General features: G+C 41.0%; 2 protein-coding genes across 6 annotated transcripts; both read left to right on the top strand.

Annotated features, from left to right (window-relative positions):
• The first annotated feature begins 895 nt into the window (after window positions 1–895).
• LOC306942040 (ras-related protein Rab-15-like) lies at window positions 896–14,305 on the top strand. 5 transcript variants are annotated; one of them, XM_079527723.1, is made up of 8 exons: window positions 896–1,014; window positions 1,136–1,230; window positions 3,484–3,544; window positions 3,652–3,712; window positions 10,530–10,607; window positions 10,968–11,057; window positions 11,784–11,849; window positions 12,354–14,305. In XM_079527723.1, the coding sequence occupies exons 1-8, from the start codon at window positions 971–973 to the stop codon at window positions 12,507–12,509; spliced, it is 651 nt and encodes a 216-aa protein (XP_079383849.1). In that variant the 5' UTR covers window positions 896–970; the 3' UTR covers window positions 12,510–14,305. The 5 variants fall into 5 exon arrangements, with proteins under 5 accessions (XP_079383849.1, XP_079383850.1, XP_079383852.1 ...); XM_079527724.1 differs by having other exon boundaries at window positions 954–1,230; XM_079527726.1 differs by lacking the exon at window positions 896–1,014 and having other exon boundaries at window positions 1,138–1,230; window positions 3,484–3,527.
• Window positions 14,306–15,209: 904 nt separating this feature from the next.
• On the top strand, window positions 15,210–20,464 carry gpx2 (glutathione peroxidase 2). Its single transcript, XM_079528036.1, has 3 exons — window positions 15,210–15,336; window positions 16,979–17,164; window positions 19,350–20,464. The coding sequence occupies exons 1-3, from the start codon at window positions 15,301–15,303 to the stop codon at window positions 19,725–19,727; spliced, it is 600 nt and encodes a 199-aa protein (XP_079384162.1). The 5' UTR covers window positions 15,210–15,300; the 3' UTR covers window positions 19,728–20,464.
• Window positions 20,465–24,513: the final 4,049 nt, after the last annotated feature.

The raw sequence follows: 24,513 nt of genomic DNA, 5'->3' as shown, positions 1-24,513 counted from the left end.
TGGAAGAAGTACTAAGTAAAATAGCAATACCACCATATAGAAATACTCTGTTACAAGTAAGGCCTGTATTTTAAAAAATTATACTTGAGTAAAAGTACAAAAGCTTTGGTATCAAATAATCTTAAAACAATAGTACAAAAGTGACCCAACACATCTTTTTCCAAAAAGACTCAAGTGAAATTGGAAGTGATGATGACACAATGAAACAAGCAGACAAAATGTTGAACTAGAACACACTAAACTACTCGAGAGCGGTAGTTCTCAAAGTGTGTCCTTGGAGGGGTTCCAGGTGTTCCCCAGATAACTGATGGACAGTTACCAAGGTGGACCATAGTCTGGTTCCCAAATGAAGAAAAAAACCTTCAGAAACTGACCCTGATTTGATTTATTTATTAGATCCCCATTAGCTTGCTGTGAGACACAGCAGCTATTCTTCCTGATGGCATTCTTGAGGAAAGTTACTTAATGTGAGGTTTCTATTTTTATGTGCTGAATCAATTTCTGCCGTATGCCGAGTGATACGAGTCACTCTTTAGTCAGAAATTGTGTAATTAGCATAATTAATCACTATAAAATGGCTATAATTCTGATAAATAAATGTGCTTTATGTGTTGTTTATATATAATTTTTATGTGCTAAATCCATTTCTGCCTTATGCCATTTGGGACCTGACTACTACCATGGTGATCCACCTGGTCTAGTGCAGGGTTTTCAAAGTGTGGTCCGGGGACCCCCTGGGCCTTCTTTTTTTTAAATCCTGAAATGATCTGAAAATGTTTTTGACCTTTTCAACACCATACATCTTGTGTGGGGTCCTTGGCACGAAATATTTCGGGCTAAATGCACATTAATTTAAGGGTCCTTGACCTTGACATGAAAAAGTTTAAGAACCTGCTAACTTTGTACCTGACCCCTCCCACTGTGGCTGGCTGTCGGTCTGCGCCCCGCCCCCTTCCTTCACTGTACAGTGATGGGGAGAACAGAACACCTCTCTCTCTCCACCGGCTTGTTTGTGTGAGTGAGAGTCAGAGCAGCAAAAAACACTTGGCTTAGTTGGCTTTGAACCCGCATCTAAATAAATAAATACACACATCGTTATTATGGTTTCTAACAAGCAGTACGACGTCTTGCTTAGGTTGCTGATCCTCGGAGATTCTGGTGTTGGAAAAACCTGTTTGCTGAGCAGGTTTTCGGACAACGATTTTCATACATCGCATATATCCACGATCGGTAAGCAAGCAGCCACTGAAGGCAGTGACGTTTTTGTTCCAAAACTTACTATGGAAGTTTGTCTAGATTAGAATAGACCGCAATGGTCGGACTCGGTTACAATATAAATGAGTAGAAAAGCTGCTGTTTCAACATTGAATTGTCCACAGTCAATTGTACTTGTGACTAATCTTATAGTTCCTGGTCTCCCAAGCATTAGCTGGGATTGTGCAAACTGCTTGAGCAGCAAAGAAACATATTAGCACTGGCACCACTGTTATTTGAAGTTTGGCTTAAGGCTCCTATAAATCCCCATTACATAAACACATGGACACCGTTTGAAGTGTGTTGAATAGACCAAATGATGATTTATTTTCCAAAGACGACATGTTTAATGTAGGCCTACTGATCATATCAGATCATATTTGATATTTATTTTTCTTTTCACAATCAAATGTGTAGAGACTGCCAAATTTAACTTTAGTGTTCTGCATCACTAATGTCTCTCTTCCTGTCTTTGAGATAAGCTAATGGCTGGTCTGTTTTACACATTATCTTTTCTTTGTTTTACATGACCAGAGGGTTGTTATGGCAAACAAAAGAGCTTGTCTAATGGTGATCCTTTCCCTGGCCTGACATTCACATCACATTCGAGTGGTTATTAAACATTTGTATTTCAAGGACTCCCATATTTAACTCTTGAGAGAGTTATGGGTTCTGAGTGAGAATTAATTTAAATGCTACAATGACAAGGAGCAGGAGTTGGAAGATGTCAAAGCCTTTTTTTTGTTGGTTGGAAGTGGGCGACCCTATCACTAATATAAACTTCTGACTATTTGACTGTTGATTTTATGATTGATGTCTTTCTTTCTCGGGTGTCCAATTGTCCATATAGCTAATGTATTCAAAACTGGAGGTACTTGAAATTAAAATGTTTGAGAAACACTGCTTTTAGTGCCTCTGAATCATGTTACATTGTGATGCGTTTGAGCTTGTAGTGGGCGCCCGCTGGCCTTGTGGTCCAGGCGTATGCCACATATAGGCTCTGGCATGACAGCGTGTTCGAGTCCCGTTCATGACGACCTTTGCTGCATGTCTCCCCTTGTCTCTCTCTCGCTCGCTTTCCTGTCAATCTTCAATCTATCAATATAAGCAGAAAAGCCAAAAACAAATCTTAAAAAAAGGAGCTTGTAGATTTCTTTAAGTATAAAGTAAAATTATTATGTAAGTTATTTGTCAAATTATGCCCTGTGCACATAGGCGGCGGGTGTGTAAGGCTAGGGAAGGCTTAGCCTTCCCAAAAATGTTGCTGGGTATTTTTTAAATATATATAATATATGTGCCCAGCATTATATAGAAGGCTATTGTGTGTGTGCGTGTGTTGTCGCTGCCCCCTGGTGATCGCTGATCGGGTCATATGATTGGCTACTTGGTAGCCTTTCTATAAACCTCTTCCTTCCAGTCGCTTTGTAGCAAACAGACTAGTAGCGCGCGCTGGTTTGTTTTGGAAAACAGCAAAACGCAAAATGGATATAGCCTACGCCCTACGGTCTTTTTCAAGGCAAAGATAAAGTAATTCAGAACTAAGAAGAAGCTGTGAGTCGGCTCGGCTGTCAGCAGTCAGCAGCACCACCAGTGACCGTCTGCACGGTTCACAGTTCACACCACTGCAGCAACACTGACACGTTCAGCGGAGTGGCTGCTGTCTGTGTGCCGTCTGTGAAGAGCCATGAGCCGTGAGGGGCAGCAACACCGCCGGGTAATCTCCACACTGACTCGAGACTTGAGAAAAAGACCCATATCGGCCAAAATATCCCAAAACAATGCCCGGGGAACTTTAATTAAAAGCTAGATGCAGTGTCTATAATTGGGTCAAGGGTGTTGCTTTCGTGAGCAATGGTGTACGAGATGGGTAATAAATTGGTCAAAGTAACTCATTTTTAGACCATCTGGGGGAAATAAATAAAATAAATAAATTTGCGCGGCCTCGCTCCGCTCGGCCGCGAGAGTTGCCCCCCCCCCCCCCCCCCCCACGCAATTCTAGCCTACCCAAAGGTAAAATCCACCCGCCGCCTATGCCTGTGCATCTTTTTGTTTACAAAGCCTAAAAGCCAAAGATTTAGTTTTTATGTTCAACAACATTCGTCACATAAAATGTCATAATCGTGACAGCCCATGGAATATAACCCTAAAAGTTTCATTTGATCGTGATGATTCTGCTGTCCGTCCGTCGGTCCCCCCAAGACAATAAACATGTTTTCTTCCATTTCGCAGGTGTCGACTTCAAAATGAAAACGCTAGAAATAGATGGCGTCAAGGTACGAGTACAGATTTGGTGAGTGAAATGGCGTAGAGAGAGATTGGGATATAATGCTGTTATGTTGGTATGTTGATGCAAATGTTGAGTTTGTTTGGTGGGGTTGCGTTTGGTCTTCTTTGCAGGGACACGGCTGGACAGGAACGGTACCAGACCATTACCAAACAGTACTATAGACGGGCCCAGGTTAGTATTCTACACATTCTTATGATCAATATCCCTTTTTATTCATAGGTTTTAACTTTTAACCTGTTAACACTATTTTTGCTCAAGACGTACCCATACGTATTTATAATTATACCCGTAGGAGGTCCAGGACGTCTGGAGACGTTTTTAGGTATTTTTTTAATGGTATAAAACCAAATCACTAATATCTATTTTTTGACACCTCCCGTTGCTAGGCAACGTGTTACACAGAGCTCCCGGACATGTTTTGCTCATGCGCGTAGCATTCACTTCCTTGTTTACGGCCTGACAAACCTTGCTATTATCTATGAATCTATGTTGCTGTCGATGTTCTTCTCCTAATTTCTGATTTAACCAAGCATCTAATTTGTAATATTAACGCTTCTAAAGAGAGATCAGACTTGGTCACGTGGGGTTGCTGAGGAACATGGCCGCTTGAAACGAAGCTCCTAACAGAACAACCCAAATACCTCAAAATGTGACAGATTAAGTTTACTCTACAACGTTAAAAAGTGTTTTACGAACTTCTCAATGGTACAGTGTAACAAATATTGGTGTTTAGATGGCAACTGGGCAGGAACAGACTAAGCAGAGCCACCGACGGACAACGCGGAGCAAAGCCAACATGGCGGACATGCAGGTGGAGGACGACATATTTACTTCCAAGCCTACTACAGGTGCCGGTGAAACACAAAGTGTGGAGACAGATGTCCTATCTGCTATGCATAAATCACTTGGAAAGGCTATGAAAGAGCTTGGACATGTTAGTAAGTTATTGTTGGCCCTGCAAGCTGATATTGACAAAGTGAAGAAGGACAATGCGGGGCTCCGCGTGGATGTAAATGGCGTCATACAGCGTCTAGAAGCAGCCGAAAGCAGGATATCTGACCTCGAAGATGAAAACACTAGCCTCCGGCCTATAGTGGAGGGGAATGCTAAGAAATGCGCAATGCTTGAGGCTGCTGTGCAAGAGGCAAATTGGCGTGACAGGCGTCAGAACCTGGTTTTGGTCGGTTTGAAAGAAAAGATGGAGGATGGGAAACCCGAGATATGTGTAAGGAAAATCATTGATGAAGCGCTGGGCATACAACTGGACCAAGCGCAGTTGCAGAGGGTGCACCGAGTCCCTGGCGGTCTAGTATGGGATGAAAAACGTCCACCGAGACCTATTGTTATGCGCTTCTTGTGCTTTCTGGAGAAGGAGAAAGTGGTTAATGCCGCAAAACGCAAATACAGGGAGGGGCAGGGAGTCGAGTGGAAAGGATGCAAGTTGTCTTTCTTCCAGGACCTGCCACGGGAATGGACGGAGAAGAGGAAAAAGTTTTCCGAAGTGAGGGAAAAGTTGCACTCTCTGGATGTAAGGTTTACGGTGGCGCCGCCTGCACAAATGCGCTTCACATGGAACGGGAAGAGGATGAGGTTTGACGATCACCGCAGCGCAATGACGTTCCTGAATAGAGAATCTACCAGGGGCTCCGGCGAGGCTGGTGGTGGTGGTGCTACCGACATGACCGAGGAAGACGCCGTTACGACGGGGGACGCTGCTGACGCGAATGGGGACACTGCCGTCGTTCGTGCTGAAGAAGGACCAGATCACCAGAATGAATAAGCGTAAAATGGCTGATGGACTGCTGAGAGAATAACCCAGAAACGGTACCGGTCTTTGTTTTGTTTTATTTTATGAACGAAGAGAATGGTCTTATTTGAAATTATGACGGAATAAGTATTTTAGAAAGAATGGTTTTGTTTTACGTTTTATTGGTCAGATGATTTATTGGAGATGATGACTCTTTTGTTTGATACTACAAGGGGTAAGTAGAACTCACGTAGTGGGCTTCAGTTAAAAGTGACGCTCTTTTTTCTTTTACGTTATTTTATTGGAAATGGGAGAGGAGAGTCCCATGTTTAAGATTGTTTACAGTATAAGAATACGCTTGAAATGGTAAAACGAAGGGTATACGTTTTATTGGGGGAGTTTTAGTTTAAGTATGTGCATTATTATTTAAAGGAAGTCGTCAATGACTGGGGGATTTCTCTGGTGGTTCCATGCTGCCACCGTGTGGGAAGCATTGATATTAGCATAGGAGGTTTGAGTGAGACGTTATGAGGGGGTTGTTTGGGGACGGGGTTTTGTGGGCTGGGTATCTCTGAACGCATCTCACGGAATAGTTGGGGTAGTTTTGTATCATTTAGGACAACAAAAAGGTTTTGGTGCATATATGGTTTGTGGGTGGGGTTTTTTCCCCCATTTATGGATGTCTTTTTTGTGTTTGTGTTTGTATATGTGTCAGTATTCAAAACGGGGGTCACAATGCATATCTTTGTTGTTGTTTTTTTGTTTGGTAGGTTTAGCAGTCGGACAACACCCTAAATGGTTATTATTAAGTGATGTGGTTGATTGTAATGTATATACTTTGATCAACAATTCAATATCCGGGAATAGAAATGGGGTTAAGATATGGCTAATTTAAATTTGGTAAGGTTTATCAGTTGGAACATAAATGGATCACATAACCCTGCTAAAAGGAAAAAATGTTTATCCTATCTTAGATCTCAACAAGCAGATGTAGCCCTGTTACAGGAGACACATCTGGTGGACACAGAAGTAGTAAAATTTAAAACAGGATGGGTTGGACAGTTATTTCATAGTTCTTATTCTAGCAATAAACGTGGGGTTGCAATACTTGTGCATAAAAATTTAAACTTTGTCATGTTGAAGCAACACAAAGATAATGAAGGAAGGATAATATGTGTCGAGGCTAAGATAAATGAAGTTAAAGTTAATATATGCAATATTTATGCCCCAAATAAGGAAGAACCTGATTTTTTTCATAGGATTAATAAAATGATGGGGGAGATAGTAGATGGTCAGACAATAATATGTGGTGATTATAATCAAGTACAGGATGGGATTTTGGACAAAACATCTTCCACGATTAGTACACCAAGAGACAGAAGGGCTATACATTTAATGATGAGAGATCTAGGTCTGGTGGATATTTGGAGATTAGTACACCCCAGAGATAGAGAATATACCTTTTACTCTAATATGCACAAATGTCATAGCCGTTTAGATTACTTTCTGATATCTAAAGACCTTGTAGAGGGGACAGTGGACTGTACAATTGGACCCATTGCCTTGACGGATCATGCTACTGTACAAATGGGGTTAAAATTAGGGGCAGGTGTTATTAAGTCCAACAGATGGAGGATGAATGTGTCGTTACTTCAGGATGAAACCTTTTCAAATGCATTAGGGGAGGATCTTAAAATGTTTCTTGATACGAACATAGGATCAGTAGAGAGAATAGGTACGGTTTGGGAGGCCTCCAAGGCATATATTAGAGGTAAATTAATAGCCCGTGCAAGTAAGAAAAAAAGAGACAGTAAGGCAGAATTACTAAGATTAGAAACCCAGCTCAAGGATGCAGAAAAAGACTTGGTGAATAATCACAATGAGGCTCACTTAAGAAAAGTATGTGAATTGAAATTACAATTAAATGACTTATATAATAAAAAGGTAGAATATGCTATGTTTAGATTGAAAAGTAACTTCTATGAAAGTGGCGAGAAGGCTAGTAAACTATTGGCTAGGCAATTAAAAAAGCAAGATGCTAGTTTTTTAATACCAGCAGTCAAAAACACAAATGGGGATCTAGTGACGAGCACCAAAGACATTAATGAAGTATTTAAAGACTTCTATATGAAACTCTATAGATCTGAAGTAGATCCGTCAGAAGGACAATATGAGGCCTTTTTCGCAAACCTAAATATCCCAAAATTGTCAGAGGGACAAGTAGCACAGATGGAAGGAGTTGTTACTGAAGGGGAAGTTAGAAAAGCAATTTTATCACTGAAAATGGGTAAATCACCAGGGTTAGACGGATTGCCTGTTGAATATTATAGAAAATATATTGACATAGTGGCGCCTATACTGACACAAGTTTACAAAGAATCTTTCGATCTGGGGCAATTACCAGATACGTTTAATGAGGCAATTATAACTCTAATCCTGAAGAAAGACAGAGACTCTACGGATCCGGGGAGCTATAGACCTATAAGTCTGATAGATGTTGACAGCAAGATTCTCACGAAAGTACTGGCGACAAGAATAGAGCATTCGCTGCCATCTGTGGTGCACTCGGATCAGGTTGGTTTTGTGCAAGGACGCACATCATCAGACAATGTCAGGCGGTTATTACACCTTATGTGGGCTAGTCGTGGCGTGGACACGCCCACTGCGGCGTTCTCATTGGACGCAGAGAAGGCCTATGACCGATGTGAATTGGCCTATCTTCTCTATACGTTGAGGGTGTTTGGATTTGGAGAGGGGTTCATAAAGTGGATAAAGATTATATACTTGTCCCCTAAGGCATCTGTCTTGACGAATGGTATGAAATCCCCTCTCTTTGGGCTCACGAGAGGCCAGAAACAGGGGGATCCATTGAGTCCGCTACTCTTCACCATATTTCTCGAACCGTTGGCTGTGGCTTTAAGAGCAGATGCAGGTATTAAAGGTGTGTGGGGTGGGGGTGCGGAACATAAGCTATTTTTATATGCGGATGACATCTTGGTACTGGTGTCGGATCCTGCTGCCTCTATTCCCATAATTCTTAATAAGATTGAAATGTTCTCTCAAATATCTGGGTATAAAATCAATTGGCAGAAGTCAGAGGTGATGCCTGTGTCTAGGTCGTGTGCCCGGTCAGAGGTTTCCAGTTTTCCATTTAGATGGATACCAGTGGGAATGAAGTATTTGGGTCTAAAGCTAAGTGCTGAGTTGACAGATATAATAGAAATGAATCTTGCACCACTACTTCAAGAGATGAAAAACAATTTGGAAAGGTGGAAAATAATTAATCTTACTTTATGGGGCAAAGTTAATACTATTAAGATGGTTATAGCGCCACAATTTAATTATGTATCAATGATGCTACCACTGACTATTCCTAGTGGGATATACAAACAATATAATCAGATGGTGAGAGATTATTTGTGGAATGGGAAAAAGCCAAGGATTAATATTAAAAAAATGTGTTCCCCTAGGGAGTGTGGCGGCTTGGCTCTTCCGAATGTAGAAATGTATAATCTATCTTTTGAATTGTCTAAACTAGCGAGGCATTGGGCTGAAGGGGATAACCAACTGGACTGGGTAAAGATAGAAACGTCTATGGTGGCTCCTTTCAAGCCCATACAGGTTCTCTCTCAGATTAGAATGGTAGAAGGGGGGAAGTGTCCCATTTTGAAACATTCCCATTGGGTATGGTCTGAGGTCCATAGGCTGATGGGGAAATCCCAATATAAACAGGGATATTCTTCTATATGGGATAATCCACGCATCTCGATAGGTAAACATTCATTCTGCTGGGAGCCTTGGCAAAGAAATGGCATAGGTGTAATTGATGATTTATATTTGGATGCAACTTTTAAGTCATATCAGGAGTTGGGGAATCAATTTAACCTGATGGGTAGGGGTGAATTTTGGAAATATCTTCAACTAAGAAGTAGTGTTGGAAGTGTGTTCAACCTTAACAGGGGTATAGAGGAATCTAATATGTTGAAAACTATTTTTGACTGGCCACCAACAATGCATAGGGCCTCAATAATCTACAAAAATTTAATGGAATTACAAAGTGCAAAGACTGAAAATCTTAGATTAATATGGCAAAGGGATTTAGGATGTGAAATAAGTGAAGAGAAATGGTCAAATATAATTTCCAAAGTTGGGTGGGCCACTAGGGATATTAAAAGCAAATTTACACATTACAAAATTATACATAGATTCTACTATACCCCTGTGAAACTGTTTAGGATGGGCTTGGTGGAAGACAAACGGTGTTGGAAATGTAAAGGGGAAAATGGTACATTTTTACATGCTTTTTGGGAATGTCCTGTGGTTATACCATTCTGGAAAGAGGTACTGGGGAAACTTGGAGACTGGATGGGGCTAATACTACCAGAATGCCCGAGGTTATGTCTCTTGGGTGATCGCACAGTGCTGCCACAGGGGGTCACCAAGGCACAACATGCATTAGTGACTGCAGGTCTTATCACGGCAGCCAGGTTGATTTTGAGAAACTGGAAGAGCTCTGTTACGCCAGAGATCACAGGCTGGACTCAACTTATGACGGAAACTGCATCCTTCGAATACTCAATTGCCAGGAGGAACAATGTCAAAGGGAAGTTCCATGAAATATGGGACTACTTTTATTTGTATATTAAAGGATTGTTGCATTAACAATTTGTAATTGGTAATACATTACGGATATAATCATTATTGTCAACAACAGAATGTGGAGGGGTGTTGTCCATTGGGGTTTTTCTTTTTTGACTGCTAGTTTTGTTTTTTGTTTTTTGTGTGTTTTTCTTGTCTCTTTCTTTTGTGTAAGTCATGTGTATTTTGTATGCTTTATTGTAAAATCATTAAAAAACTTTGATGACAAAAAAAGAGAGATCAGACTTGACAGTGCGAGGTAGTAATGGAAGATTATACCTCCCGGTTTGGGGGGAAATGAAAGGCAGGGTTTTTCAGAGTAATTTCTTCAAGTACTTCTTGGAACAGTTTGTTTGGTATATCCATATTTTATTCCAACTCGTAGCGACTGGCAAGACTAAAAACAAACCAGGGGGGGCGGGGACCAAAACAAACAACGGAGAGTTTTTTTTACTTTTTTTTAATTTTTTTTTTATCATCCGGTCTAGACCGGATCACACAGGCAATTTAGGAACACAGAACAGGCTTTCCCCGAGATGGAAAGTCTGGTGGTGCGAGGTTAACCCTCATACTTCCCCTTTTCCCCCTTGTCATCCTAACCAGGGCATCGTCCTGGTGTACGACATCACCAACGAGCCTTCCTTTCAGCACATAGTGAAGTGGGCAAGTGATGTGGATGAGGTGAGCTGAATTCTCCTTTCACTCACGTCCTCCTTTCAAACCTTTGTCCTTTTGCTCTCCTTTCCCCACGTTCCCTTCCCTGTTCTGACCTAACCTGACTCCGCCAGATTGCGGCAGTATTGAGTTCACAAGTTGCATCTGGTCTCTCTCAAGCAGAAACGATGAACCCGAAGCAGCGGGACAAAAATCTGATATCTCCATAATAATTTTGAGTTGTAGTCCTGTTGTGTTTACATTTGCGCTGTGGCACAGCCAACTGCAGCACCTCTAGTGAATTTGAAGCAGCAGGTCGCCGAGTGTGTGAGTCAGTGACAAGCTGGGTCCTGACTCCTGACTGTGTCCTGTTGCTGTTATTTGCAGTACGGGCCTGGTGAGCTCCAGAGGATTCTGGTGGGAAACAAGTCTGACGAGGACCCGAGTAGGCAGGTCACCAAGGAACAAGGAAGAAAGGTACACATGTCAGACATCATTCCAATCCAGTCTGCGACACAATGATCTGTGTGTCATCACTTAGGCCTCTGTCACACGTATTTCATACTAGCCCAATGACCGCATTTCCATTCATCTGTTGAAAATGTTCAGACTTTTTCACAAACATGTACAAATATGGTGGAAATATTTACAGGGGCGGCAGTGGCTTGGTTAGAGCGGCCGCTTTGGAACCGGAAGGTTCCCAGTTCGATTCCGGGCTCCCCCAGAGTTAGTGTCGAAGTGTCCTTGAGCAAGACACTGAACCCCTAATTGCTCCCGATGAGCAGGTTGGTGCCTTGCATGGTTTCCTCTGCCATTGCTGTATAAATGTGTGTGTAAACGGGTGAATATAATGCACCTATGTAAAGTGCCTTAGTGCTGTATAAATGCACCATTTACCATTTTACATTTATTGTTAGTTCATGAAGTTGAAAATGATTGAATATCGTCACTGTCGGGCAGTTTTTTTGTGTGACACATTTTTTTTGTATTATTTTTGTAAATGAACGCCCTACCTGATCATACTACAGTGTTACACAAAAGCATCAAAGGCAGATCTACAAGCTCAAAACGTGGTGCAAAGCAACACATTTTGAGTTTGTAGATCTTCTACTTTTTAATTTTAATCCTGAAAAGTAACATAATGAGGTTTCCACCTGACAGAAGTTCTAACATATCTTCTTCCATATAACTCTCATTTTGTAGCTGGCACAGTCCAATGGCATGGACTTCTTTGAGACCAGTGCCTCTAAAAACATTAACATCAATGAGGTAGGCCACTCGAAATATAGATCAGCACATGAGCCGAGTATTATGTTTGTTTAGTTTTTGCAGAGCAACATCTTGAGTGCTAAACTTATTAAATTATATTGTCAAATATCACAAAATGTCACAAATTGTATGTTTCTCATAATAGCAGATATACAAGATCACAACAAAGCACTGTGAGCAAATAGAGCTGGAACAGTACTCATTGCTATAGTGTTTCAACCAAAAAATATCACTTACCCTACCTTAAATTTATATTATAAAAGAATGTTCAATTAAGTTAATAAAATAATTGAATTTAATAATCAATTAAAAGGTCATTAAAAGTTAGCAGTTTCAAAGAATTTCGAAAATGTGCTTCAGTTATTCGATTAATGAAATAAGTAATTGATAGAATGATGTCTAAGTTAGCTAAGAGTGTAGTCATTCATGTTTGTGGAAATTCCCCCCATGATGACGGAGCGCTACTGTAAAAACGCATTTCCTCCTTCTTCTTCTTCCACACAGTCATTCACTCGTCTCACAGAACTGGTGCTGCGGGCTCACAACGGAGAGGCGGCCAACCTGCTAGGATCACTAGATAAGTATCTAGACCGCGTTTCTCTGGAGGAAGCCCAGGACATTCAAGAGCCCCACGATGTCAACAAGACCTGCTCCTGTTAGCCACAAAACCAACCCTCATGGTGCCAAATAGCTACTTTTCACCACTGTGTCTGGCTCTTCATGCAGAGCAGTGGTTCCCAACCCCTTGGGGGGTCGCCAAAGATCTTGTCTGATTGGAGGTAGTCTCAACGTTTTAACTTTAACATAGCATTGCTGTCGGGCAGAAACCTCTTATCTCCATATTTTAACTTTCTGTGTTTTTTTTTGTAAATTAGCGAGTAACAGTAGCAGATCCGCTCTGCTACTGTTGCTGCTTTTGAATTTGAATCCTATAAAGTAACAGTTTTGGACATATGAGGCTTCCACACCGACAGAGACGCTGACGGCTAACTCCCACAACATCATCGTGGAGTAAAAACACTTATAACCTTCCATCCCTATTTTGACATACCCAATAGGCCAATACAGTATGTCACTCAAAAATAGCCTAAATGTTTTCAAGATCTTTAAAATAAAAATCGAAAATAGATCTACGAGCTTGTAGATCGGCAATTTTGGCAACTGGCTTAAATTAACATGTCTGAAAACTGCATATCCGTGCGTGGAGTCTCCGGCTCTCCGCTTTTGTCACATATATATACTGTAGAAGCTCCAAGGAAAAGGTTGGGAACCACTGAATTGCACAGTATGTGGGGCATTTCATTCTAAATGGTATGAATGTTTAGCGAAGACCATCGATGGTGCCCCGATGCTGCACCCCTTATTTTAATATTTAATTGTATAACCTGGGGTTCATTGCACTTCTTTCCCTTCCATCGTACTACTTCCACTTGTTGTACAGTACACCTATGGATGGACTGAAAGCAGGTTGTTGTACCTGACTATACCAGCAGAGGGAGTGCAAAACCACCCGAACCACACTTAAGCCCATATTTTGTATATTTATATGGTTTATACGTTTTTCCTTTATCATTGATTCACTCCCGCTATGATGCTGTGATAGCCTTGCTTCTGAGAAATGTCTTTGCACAAAATATTTCTATAACTTTTTAACTATAACTGTGAATATGTCAAGCTTTACTCTCTCTGTACAATTCGACACATTTGCCGGTAAGCAGTGTGTTTGTGTGACTGTTGTATAACATAAGTAGCCTACTATTTAAGGTGACTAAAGGTGTGGTTTGGGTTAGGGTCAACGTCAAGGAAGCCAGAGGACAAACTATAAATTATTTAGTATTTACACCGTGAAACCCACACCTGGGTGAGGAGGGATTAATTTACCTCGCCGCACTTATTTGCATGAGTAATAGACGTCACGTGTCATTCTCCAACAAGATGACCGTAAATCCGAATCATGTTTATTGTCTACCATGCTGAAACTCTGTCTTTGCCAACTGTTTATGGAGCACTTGAGCAAAGTAAAGGAGTACTTCACCCATTTTCAAACACAATCATTAAATCGACAGATTTTCCAGCTGTTTCGGTGGCTGATTTCTTGGTCTTGGAGAAGGAAAAGGCTAAAGATCTTCACGAGAAACTGTTTTCAAAGTCTTACTGTGTTGAGTTTTAATAACTTTGTATTTTCAATTTATGGTTTGCTCATTATAAAATGGCACCATTTCCGTCTACTACCTGGTACTGGTAGGCATGTTCTCTGACCGAGTAGACAGAAATAATTTCTTCTAATAATGAGCATGAGTGAGGATATCTTGAAAATGGGTGAAGTGGTCCTCTCGAGGGCAACAAATGGTTATGTTGAATTGACATAGAAACGAAGTGTCACTGAAATTGCATTTTATATTTTATTTTAAATTTGATATTTTTGAAGGAAAATAAACTTTGTGAAGAAACTTTCATTTTGAGTGTCAAAAGCAGATTGATTGGAGATGTGAGAATTGCAGAGTCATGGTGCTTCTCCAGAATAGGACTGAGGGGGGTAGTTTGGCCCATTGAGGGAGACAGACACTGCAGTGTTCATTCATTTTTCATCACATGCTGTAAAAAGAAAGGTAATGACTTGTTAAATGTTTTATGAACCAGAAGCCAAGATGGGTCGCAACATTGTCATGAAATGAATATCATAACATAACACGTGTAACCCTTTTCTAACTTTCTGCCTGTAACCAATCATGTATGCTCGCTAAAAGTAAAAAAATTCAACAAACGTTTTAGTATCAAAATGTCCTTAAAAGTACCAAAGGTAGTAGTCGCTCATTATGCAGAATGTCCCATTTCTATGTTTTCAAATTCAAATGTAAAAAAATGAAAATCGAATAATAGAATTTTGAAAATATTGTGAGCTTGTAGATCAGAGAAAATGTACTAAAAACTGGAAATAATTTAGTAAAGTAAAAAAAAAAATACAAGATGTTTTACTGAAGTACAGTACTTGAGTAAATGTACTTAGTTAATCTACACTACTTACACTTACATTTCATTCACATAGTATTTGGAGATTTTTGACGCAAAAAAATGTCACAAATATAAATTGTGACATTCACTGCATCTTATCTTTGACAGAATACTCTGATCTCACTTGATAAAGTGTCAAATCATGTGATTACTGCGATATATAGACAATCAACCCACTTGATTTATATGTAATAGGAATCTACCTACACCTGTGAGAGTGTCGGGTGTCAGGTACATATTGATTGCCCGCAGACTGGGCCATTTGACACCCGTGGAAGCGAGCCCTCTCTCTCTCTCTCTCTCTCTCTCTCTCTCTCTCTCTCTCTCTCCATCTATCTCTCTCTCTCATCAGCCAGGTGATCGTCAGGGTGTTGGGTACAGTCACACGCTGGGATCCTGTCTGCCATCAGTGTGTCACAGAGTCGCAGCACGGGACAAGATGGCATACATCGCCAAGACATTCTACGATCTCCAGGTTATACGCTTGTCACAATTCTTATATTTCATTGCATTTGTGTAATCTATGTAGGCCTATTGTGTTTCTTATTGTTTGTATGTACAGTATACTGGATGCAAGCGTGCCAAAGACAAATTCAATGTAACATTTAATGGACGATGTTTTATTTATTTAATCGATATATATATAATCGAATGATAACAATTCATTTGAGATAATCACAATTATTTTTGGTATAATCGTTAGAATCGCTTCCATTCTTCTGTATAAAATCATCTGTTTTACAAGCTTGTAGATCTGAAATTTCAGAAGATTATTGAAAGTATATAATTATATAATAGAAATATTTTGGCCTATCTACATAGTACATTGTTCATTTAGATTATTGGTGCCAGTCATTGTCAGTTTTTTTGTGCGGAAGTAGAGCGTTCTTCCGGCTGCTTCAAAATGCCACTGAGCAACTTCCATTGAAATGAACCGCAGGGGGCGGGGCTGTCTCTCCCGGTCTGCACTCTATCCTTTATAACTCTATGGTGCTGGCACTTTTACCATTGAGCTAATAGAGCCTGCCTGCTTGCTCAGGGGAGAAATGTAATCTTGACCAAGTCAGAATTCGTGTCAGATCCTGTGTCTAGGTGAGATATTGACCTTTGACACGATCTAAATGTCTCAATAGAAAGCAGGGAGACAAAATACAATCACCCAATTGTATAAGTTATACAGTTTTATATACCGTATACCAGGGGTTCCCGCGCGCGCGCGCGTGCGTGCGTGCGTGCGTGCGTGCGTGCGTGCGTGCGTTTTTAGGGTTAGGTTTAACATTAGACATCTATCCATTAGGGCTTAGGTTAGATCAGTTAGTGTGAGTGTGTGCTTGCATGAATTAATTGCATTATACACCCTCTTTGAATATGCCACTCACTTTGAATAAAGATTTGAATAACGTACGGTTTTGCAAGACTGGAATGCTGTGTTATTCTGAATGGTGCAGACAACACAACACCCGTAATGGAATATTAATATTTGCATAGTTGCACTTCGTGTGTCCTTAATTTCCTTCAATGCCGGTTTCTTGTTGTTCCATTGACCATTTTGGATGACTGGCTTTCATTAACCACTTAAATCATGCATAATAGTGAAAATAGGTAGATGAATGTTGGTTTTTGCCGAATGTTCCCCTATTTTTAAGACATGCCGACAATAAAGATGCAAGGCTGCATGTATAACAATCCAGATTTTGTGGTGGTGGTGTACACTTTCAATTTCAGCACGTGGCGTTCGTAGTTTCGAAAACAAAGTAGGCTATTGCATTGTGGGCAGGCCCCTTTTGATGTAAATCAATCAAGTCACCTTAATTCAAGTGGCATATGCCAAACATTTTCATTTAAATTATTTATATTTTAGGCCAGGGGCATGTCATGTGGTCTACCTGCACAGCCTTTGTGATCTACTGGTAGATCAAGATCTACCTTTTGGGCACCCCTGCCGTATACTTTACCATACAGATTGGACAAAATTACATTTTATTAATTTAAAAAAAAAAGGTTTCACAGTGCTGCTTTAAGTTGTCATATCTTCCCTGTGCAATTGTTGTTCTAAAAGGCTAAATGTTTGTACGACAATTAATCGTCAACTAAAATGTCACGACGGTGACCCGCAGGCCACCACGGTGGAGGGTGACAAGATGGACTTCAACGTGCTGAGGGGACGGGTGGTGCTGATCGAGAACGTGGCGTCTCTCTGAGGCACCACCACCCGGGACTACACTGAGCTCAACCAGCTGCAGAGCAAGTTCCCCCACCGCTTCGTGGTCCTGGGCTTCCCCTGTAACCAGTTTGGTTACCAGGTCAGTGACATGATGACGATGATGATAACAATGCGTTGGCTGTTGGGCAGAAACCTCTTATCTCCATAGTTTTTTGTAAATTAACGCCCCTAATTGATCATACCACAGTGTCACTCAAAAGTATCAGATGCGTAAGTTATTTGAGCTTGTAGATCTGCTACTTTTGGATCCTCAAAAATAAAAGTTTTGGACATATGAGGTTCCCACCGGACAGAGACGACTCACAGGTTTCCTATAATAAGTAACTGTTTTGTGTTGAGCTTTTTTTTAAAATATATATATATATTTTTTTATCCCACGATTTTGCAACCCATTTTTTTCACCCAGTGTCAATTATCTAATGTAATCCTGGGTGCTACACTCCCTCTGCCAACCTGGGGGGGCAGCGGACTGACCTCATGCTTCCTTCTATGCATGAGGAGTCCAAGCTGCTTCTTTTCAACTGACAGGGGGGGGATTTCCCCAGCCGGACATAGCGCGTGGAAGGAACACGTTATTCCAATCAGTTCCTTTCCCCTCCATCAGGCGCCCCGGCTGGCCAGGGGGAGGTCAGGTGTTGCTTCTTTGATGAATGCCTGGACAATGGCTTCTATTTCAGCATGCTAACTTTACAGGAGAGAAAGACTTTCTCACATTATATGAAGATAGGGTTGAAAATGGGGGAAGTACTTGAGTAATGATTTTTCCTTTTTTGAGTGGTGTAAACCACTCCTACAACTGGCTTTTGTGTGCAGAAAAAATGAGCATGGTTGCTATGTTCAAAATAATTTCTGACGTAATGAAATCACACCCGGGTGAACTGGATGACCGTAGCAACCATGCTCATTTTTTCTGCACAAAAAAAGCCAGTTGTGAAATCACATCCGGGTGTGATTTCATTACGTCAGATCAGAGCTGATCAGGCTATATAATACCTTACCTTATATAATACCTCACATCGGACAAAAACTCCAGCTGAATCAACTTCATGGTCACAAATCATCACATCAGAAGACGACCCTACCAGAATCAGACCTAAAGGCCATTCAGTCTTTGAGACCCTTGAAACCAAAGATCTTTAAAGACGGTGGGAAGCCCAATAGACGAGACGCAAGACAAAGTCTTGTTCAACACCAAGAGAATATTAGATCACGGCTGCTCTTTGCCGAGACAGACCCTCCTGACCAGACCCGAAGACGACCCTACCAGAATCAGACCTGAAGGCCATTCATTCTTTGAGACCCTTGAAACCAAAGATCTTTAAAGACGGTGGGAAGCCCAATAGACGAGACGCAAGACAAAGTCTTGTTCAACACCAAGAGAATATTAGATCACGGCTGCTCTTTACCAAGACAGACCCTCCTGACCAGACCCCAGCCAGACCCTCCTGACCAGACATTACGTCAGACCACAGCTGATCATGCTATATAAAACCTTACACCACTCAGTTCACACGGGTGTGATTTTTATATAAATCTCCGGCTTCCTTGACGTTGACCCTAACCCAACCACACCTTTTGTCACCTTAACTGAGGCCGATTCTAAAACCGCCTCCTAAAACCTAAACTCTCAAATTCTTACTAAAAAGATTTAAAAACAAATATATATATATGTTGCTATATGAGACACGTAGGTGTATGTGACACAGAGGGCGCAGCCGGCATTAAAGGTAAAACAACGTATAGGTTACACCAGGTTAAATGGGTTAAATAGTACTTAGACAGAGTCAATAGTAGTAGTACTTAGAAACAGTCAAACACACTGCTACCAGCAAATGTGTTGAATTGTACAGAACAGAGATAGCAAAGCTACAGGTATTGTACTCTTTACTATAAATATTTGACACTTTTAGGCTTTAGTTACTGGTTACTACAGATTTATAAAACACTTTGACTGATGAATTATGTATTATTATAGGTTAAGCTACCCAGCACATTAACCCATTTTGACCTGAGATCAGATTCTAAAAATGTCTTCTATATCCTGTCGTTGGGTTAAGTAATTAAGTAAGAAATACTTCTACTTCGTGGTATTGCAACTTTTTGAGTACTTATTCCACCACTGCAAACATTATCATTTATATGTATTTTTACCATAAAACCATAATAAAACATCAACAATATTGTGTGTGCGTGTGTGTGTGTGTGCGCGTGTGTGCGTGTGCGTGTGCGTGTGCGTGTGCGCGTGCGTGCGTGCGATTTTTCAGGAGAACTGCAGTAACGGAGAGATCCTGAACTGCCTGAAGCATGTGCGTCCGGGCGGAGGCTACCAGCCCGGCTTCACCGTCTTGGAGAAGTGTGAGGTCAACGGCACCAACACCCACCCTGTGTTCGCCTACCTCAAAGACAAGCTGCCCTTCCCCGACGACGACCCCACCTCTCTCATGCAGGACCCCAAGTTCCTGGTGTGGAGTCCCATCTGCAGGACTGACATCTCTTGGAACTTTGAGAAGTTTCTCATCGGGCCAGAGGGCGAGCCCTTTAAAAGATACAGTAAAAAGTTCCCCACAATAGACATCGAGCCTGACATCCAGAGACTGTTGAAATTAACCAAGTCAGAAAAGCCACCCACCACCCCTGTGTAAAATGACTTCTTCATTAAATGGCACTGGTGGATTAAGTACTTAACCCATTTAGACCTGAGGAAGATTCTTACAAATTTCTAAAAAGAAAATCCTGACAGTTTTCTGAAAAAACTCTTGTTTCTATGTCAGACATTTTCATGTCAAGGACCCCCAAAAATATATGGATTTGGCCGCCGACCCCCATCTGAAAATATGTTGTTCCAGGGACCCCCCAGAAGCAAAGATTTGAGTTAAAAACGTTTTCTCTGAAAGAATATATATTCAAAGATTTGCGTCACATTTTCAAGATTTTTCAGATCTATTATTATTTTACAAGTAAAAATTCAAAATATGCTACACGTACCAACATAAAATCAAAGCAACAATTGATGATTCAATGCAATGGAGTTCGTTGTGAGCTTGTATATCGGCAGATATACAGACAAAGTATAAAATAGGGGCTTGTGATAATAATCTACATCTATCTACACATTAACTAAGTAACTAAGGTTTTCAAAGGATTGTTGTAGATGAGTAAAAAGTATAATATTTGCCTCTGAGATGTATTGGAGTAGAAGTATAAAGTATTGAAAATGTGACGTAAAAATACCCCATAATTGTAGTAAATGTAGTAGGTTACTTTCCACCATTGCATAAATGTCAAAATACTATCATCCATTCTTTTGAGCCTTATTAAATGAAGGTGTTATTCTGAAAAGCTATGAGTGTATCACCAGAGGCCATGTAAGTGCTCAAGACTGCTGGATTCATGTATTTAATAAACATTAATCAAACCTTATGGAAGCTTCAATAACATTGATTGAAACTGAGGAAACGTCAATGTAGTTTCAGTATTGAACAACTGTGTACATATGACGTTTGTTTTCATTTTATTTCATGACACTACTTACTAACGAAACAGAATACAGATGTGTATACTATAAACCTATGTCTAGAACAGTGGTTTTCAACCAGTGGGACCACCAGTCAGCCTTGAGGGGATTCCAGGTGGTCCCCAGCTAAATGATGGAGAGTTGCTAACCAAATGGACCCTTAGAGATGTCTAACTCTTTGTTTTACGCTCTCAAGAGTTGAATTATTACCTAATTTACAAGAAGTATACACAATTTGAGATTGTAGAATAATTGTTATTTTGATCGTTTGCCTGTTATCTCTCCTATGGTACCAACATCAATACAGCATGGAATTGTGGACAAAATCTTATCCAACGACAACAAAATATTCTTTAGTTTTGGGTCTGAGAGGCTACATCTCATCAAATGCCGGATAAATAATGGGCCTTAAATTGAAAATCACTGGTCTAGAAACGGTGGGTGTCTGGCCAGCAGATGGTGGTAACGAGTTGATTTTTTCCCCCCTTGTTTTTACCACAGATGAATGTGGTGAATCTCCACAGACAAAATGTAGTGAAACTGTTTGGTTCCTATCATCTCCCCTGTTAATCGATATCATCGGTTCTCAGAGTGGAGACCGGGGACCCCCTGAGGTCCTTGAGGGGCTTGAATTGAACATGGTGGACCCTCTTGTAAACAAGTGTAATGCTTAATTGGGTCGTCCACTCACAGTTAACAGTCTTTGTATTGAGTTTGTGCTTGAAATGTACTGTAATTCTGCAAACTGTTAATAAATATTTCAATCAATCAATCAATTCCAGGGGGTGTCCAGCAACAAGTTAACCACTTTTAACCCTATATACATAGGCTATATGTATAAACTCCTGAGTGCCCGTATCGTTTGTTATTTCATCTTGTTTGATCCGTGCGCACCATTGACACTTTTCACTATAGTTACCTTTTTTATATCTTCTGTGAGCTGTTCTGTTTTTTTCTGACACTAGTTGTTTGAGTATGATTTTACAAATTGCTTTCATACCTCAAATACTTTGTCACTCACTACGAGACTAGAGGGACAAGTAACACAGTAGTAGAATGCATGTTGTCTTTGCACATGTTTACTTGAGAACATTTATGTCACATGCCCTGCACCTCACTACCTACATTTATGCATGGAGTTCTCTCACTGTACCTATTCTACTGTATCTCTGTCACAATATACCATACCATAGTATACACTGTCACTATACCATACGATACACTGTCACTGTATCTACATCAACAACACACATTTCTGTGCAAATATTCTCACTTCAGGCCACCTATATGGCTGCGATCCCTATATTTCTTTAAAGCATTACTCATACAAACATATATGAATAATAAGTAGGGGCCAAGCCTGAAGGGAAAAATGCCCCTGTTGTTTTTCTACAGTTTTTTCTTCTTCTGACACTTTTTGCAGTTCTGGCAGTTCTGTGCTGTTGCTTTCTATGAAATTCAGCAACGGTCATGGGAAACGAACAAGAACTGAAGCTCACAGTCATTCGTCAAAGGAATGACCGTGATCTCCCAATTATATGATTGTATGAATTCTATGATCCACTCTATCCACTCCTGGGATTTTCGTAGCCTGGTTAACCACTTCCTGGACCTTGCTAATGCATGGTTGGCTTCTGGAGTACAGCGTCAGCGGCTCAGCGACAACCCCTTCATCCAATCAGTGTAACAAAAAAAGTGACATCATCTCCAGTCTCCAACTTTATGGCTTGGCACTGTATATGTATTATCGCTGCTTGTTGATATTATGTCAATAACATTTGAAATAATATCTGTTAGTGGTGGGCTTATGAGAGGGTCTGTCTGTCCATCAAATGATCATTCATGAGTCATGACACGGACAGAAGGTGCTGCTGATTTCTGACATCATGGGTTTAGTGAAAGTTTCTTCAACCAGCCCTGGCTTCTATGTTCACTTGTAGGCTGAATCTACTCTCTCTCTCTCTCTGTCTCTCTTTGCACTCCTCGTTAGATGGCCATATCCACTTAAACCCCAGCATCTGAATTCTGGGGCGAAAACTCTTGCAGATCGACAAGCTCACAGTGGCTCACAAGGCTATTTTCTGCTGAGATAATTTAATGTAGGGTCAAAACGGAATTAAAAGACACTGGAGTAGGGCCCTGGGGGACTCCGCTCAACAACGTATGAGGTTTAAGTGGTTAAGGTGTCATTTTTGTTGTACAATGGTTGATGTTGCATGGGGATGTGGGTGGGTGGGTTGGCGTGGGAGAGGCTGAATGTATTTATTTGTGCACTTGTACTGTGTGTAAGTATGATTTGTAGGGACCCCCCTTGGAAGAGAGATATATGCTACATTTCAAGGGAGCCTTTCAATCAATTCTGACACATTTTTAAGTGATGTGCAGGCCCATCTTTGATGTTTTCAAATTCAATGTCCACATGTAGGCCTAGGCCTGTAATTTGACCCAGCTAATAACAATAACAATGGCATAAATGAGTGCATGCATTCCAGCCAGCCTGGGGTATCTCCCTCCTCTTTGCTACCAGTGTTGCCAGAGTTTGTGAGAGATAAGCAACCAGGTCGAGGAAAACAAGCCCAAAAGAAGTTATTAGGCCGGTGGTTCTCAAAAAGATTTGGCTCGGGTCACCCCTGTAAATAACCTTTTCATCCATGGCACCCCGGAATTACATTGCTACTTTATTGCACCTTATTGTCATATTAACGGTACTTAATATGTAAACCCCAAAGAAGATACAGTCTATGTCACGTCACGAGGAAAACTGGAGATATTTGTTTCCATTGGGACTGACTGAAATTTCAAATGTGCACTTGCAGTTTGGGCAACTCCAAAGCAAACTCCACATGTCCCAACATTTTATTTACCTGCCATAGTGTCAACCCCTGTGTCGGATCGATGGTTAGACTGGCATATTCACCAATACCGATATGACCCGATATGATAAATAAGGGCCAATCCGATACTTTTCCTGATACCGATACAATAAAAGATTATATATATATATATACCTGTGTGATCTACTGGTAGGGTACCTCTTGGGCACCCCTGATCTAAGTGGTTAAGTGACTGATAAATTCCAAATATTATCAAAGTATGCTGAGGCACCCCTGCCCCTGGACTTGCGTCAAGGCATCCTAGGCCGCCGCTATACTGTATACATTACTAGCCAATTGAAAATAGCTGATCTAGCTAGAAGGTCCTGGGTTCGATTCCCGTTCGGGACGCTGTGGGTGCTGGCGGCGTGTTTCCTCCTCCGCGTCATCAGTGCCCATACCCGAGGCGGGGTTGGTGAAAGGGCCTTTCTGTGTGGAGTTTGCATGTTCTCCCTGTGTCCCTCACAAAAAACATGCAGTAATCCTGGTCTCTAAACTGCCTCCCCCTGGCCAGCTGGGGCGCCTGATGGAGGGGAAAGGAACTGGTTGGAAATGAATAACGTGTTCCTTCCACGTGCTACGTCCAACCAGGGAAACTCCCCCCTGTCAGGTGTAAAGGAGCAACTTGGACACTCAGGCATGAAGGAAGCATGAGTTCAAGTCCGTTGCTCTCCCCATGTCCCCATATATGGGGACTAGGTTGGCGGAGGGTGTGTAGAGCCCAGGATCACATTAGATAATTGACACAAAATTATATAAAAAAGAAAATAGCTGATCTAAAAGCTCACAATGTGTTGTGATTTTGTAGATCTACTATTATTATTTTCTAATAATAATAAAAACTGCAACCCGCAACTACCAATCACCCATTTTTTTTTCTTTGAATTTGCAGTTGCTTGATCTCTCTTGACTCGAGAGATGAATAGCAGTATAAGTCAAGAAGCCCTTAAGTCGCTTATAATAAGCGAACATGGCAACACTGTTTACCACCACAGGTGAGCTCTGTTACCACAGTAACGTTTGCAAGCCTTTCTCGCGAGA

Source organism: Electrona antarctica, assembly GCF_951216825.1.
Source record: "Electrona antarctica genome assembly, chromosome: 18".
In the NCBI taxonomy this organism is placed as follows: Eukaryota; Metazoa; Chordata; class Actinopteri; order Myctophiformes; family Myctophidae; genus Electrona; species Electrona antarctica.
Note: the sequence above shows the minus strand (reverse complement) of the source record. Positions and strands in the feature narration are given on the sequence as shown.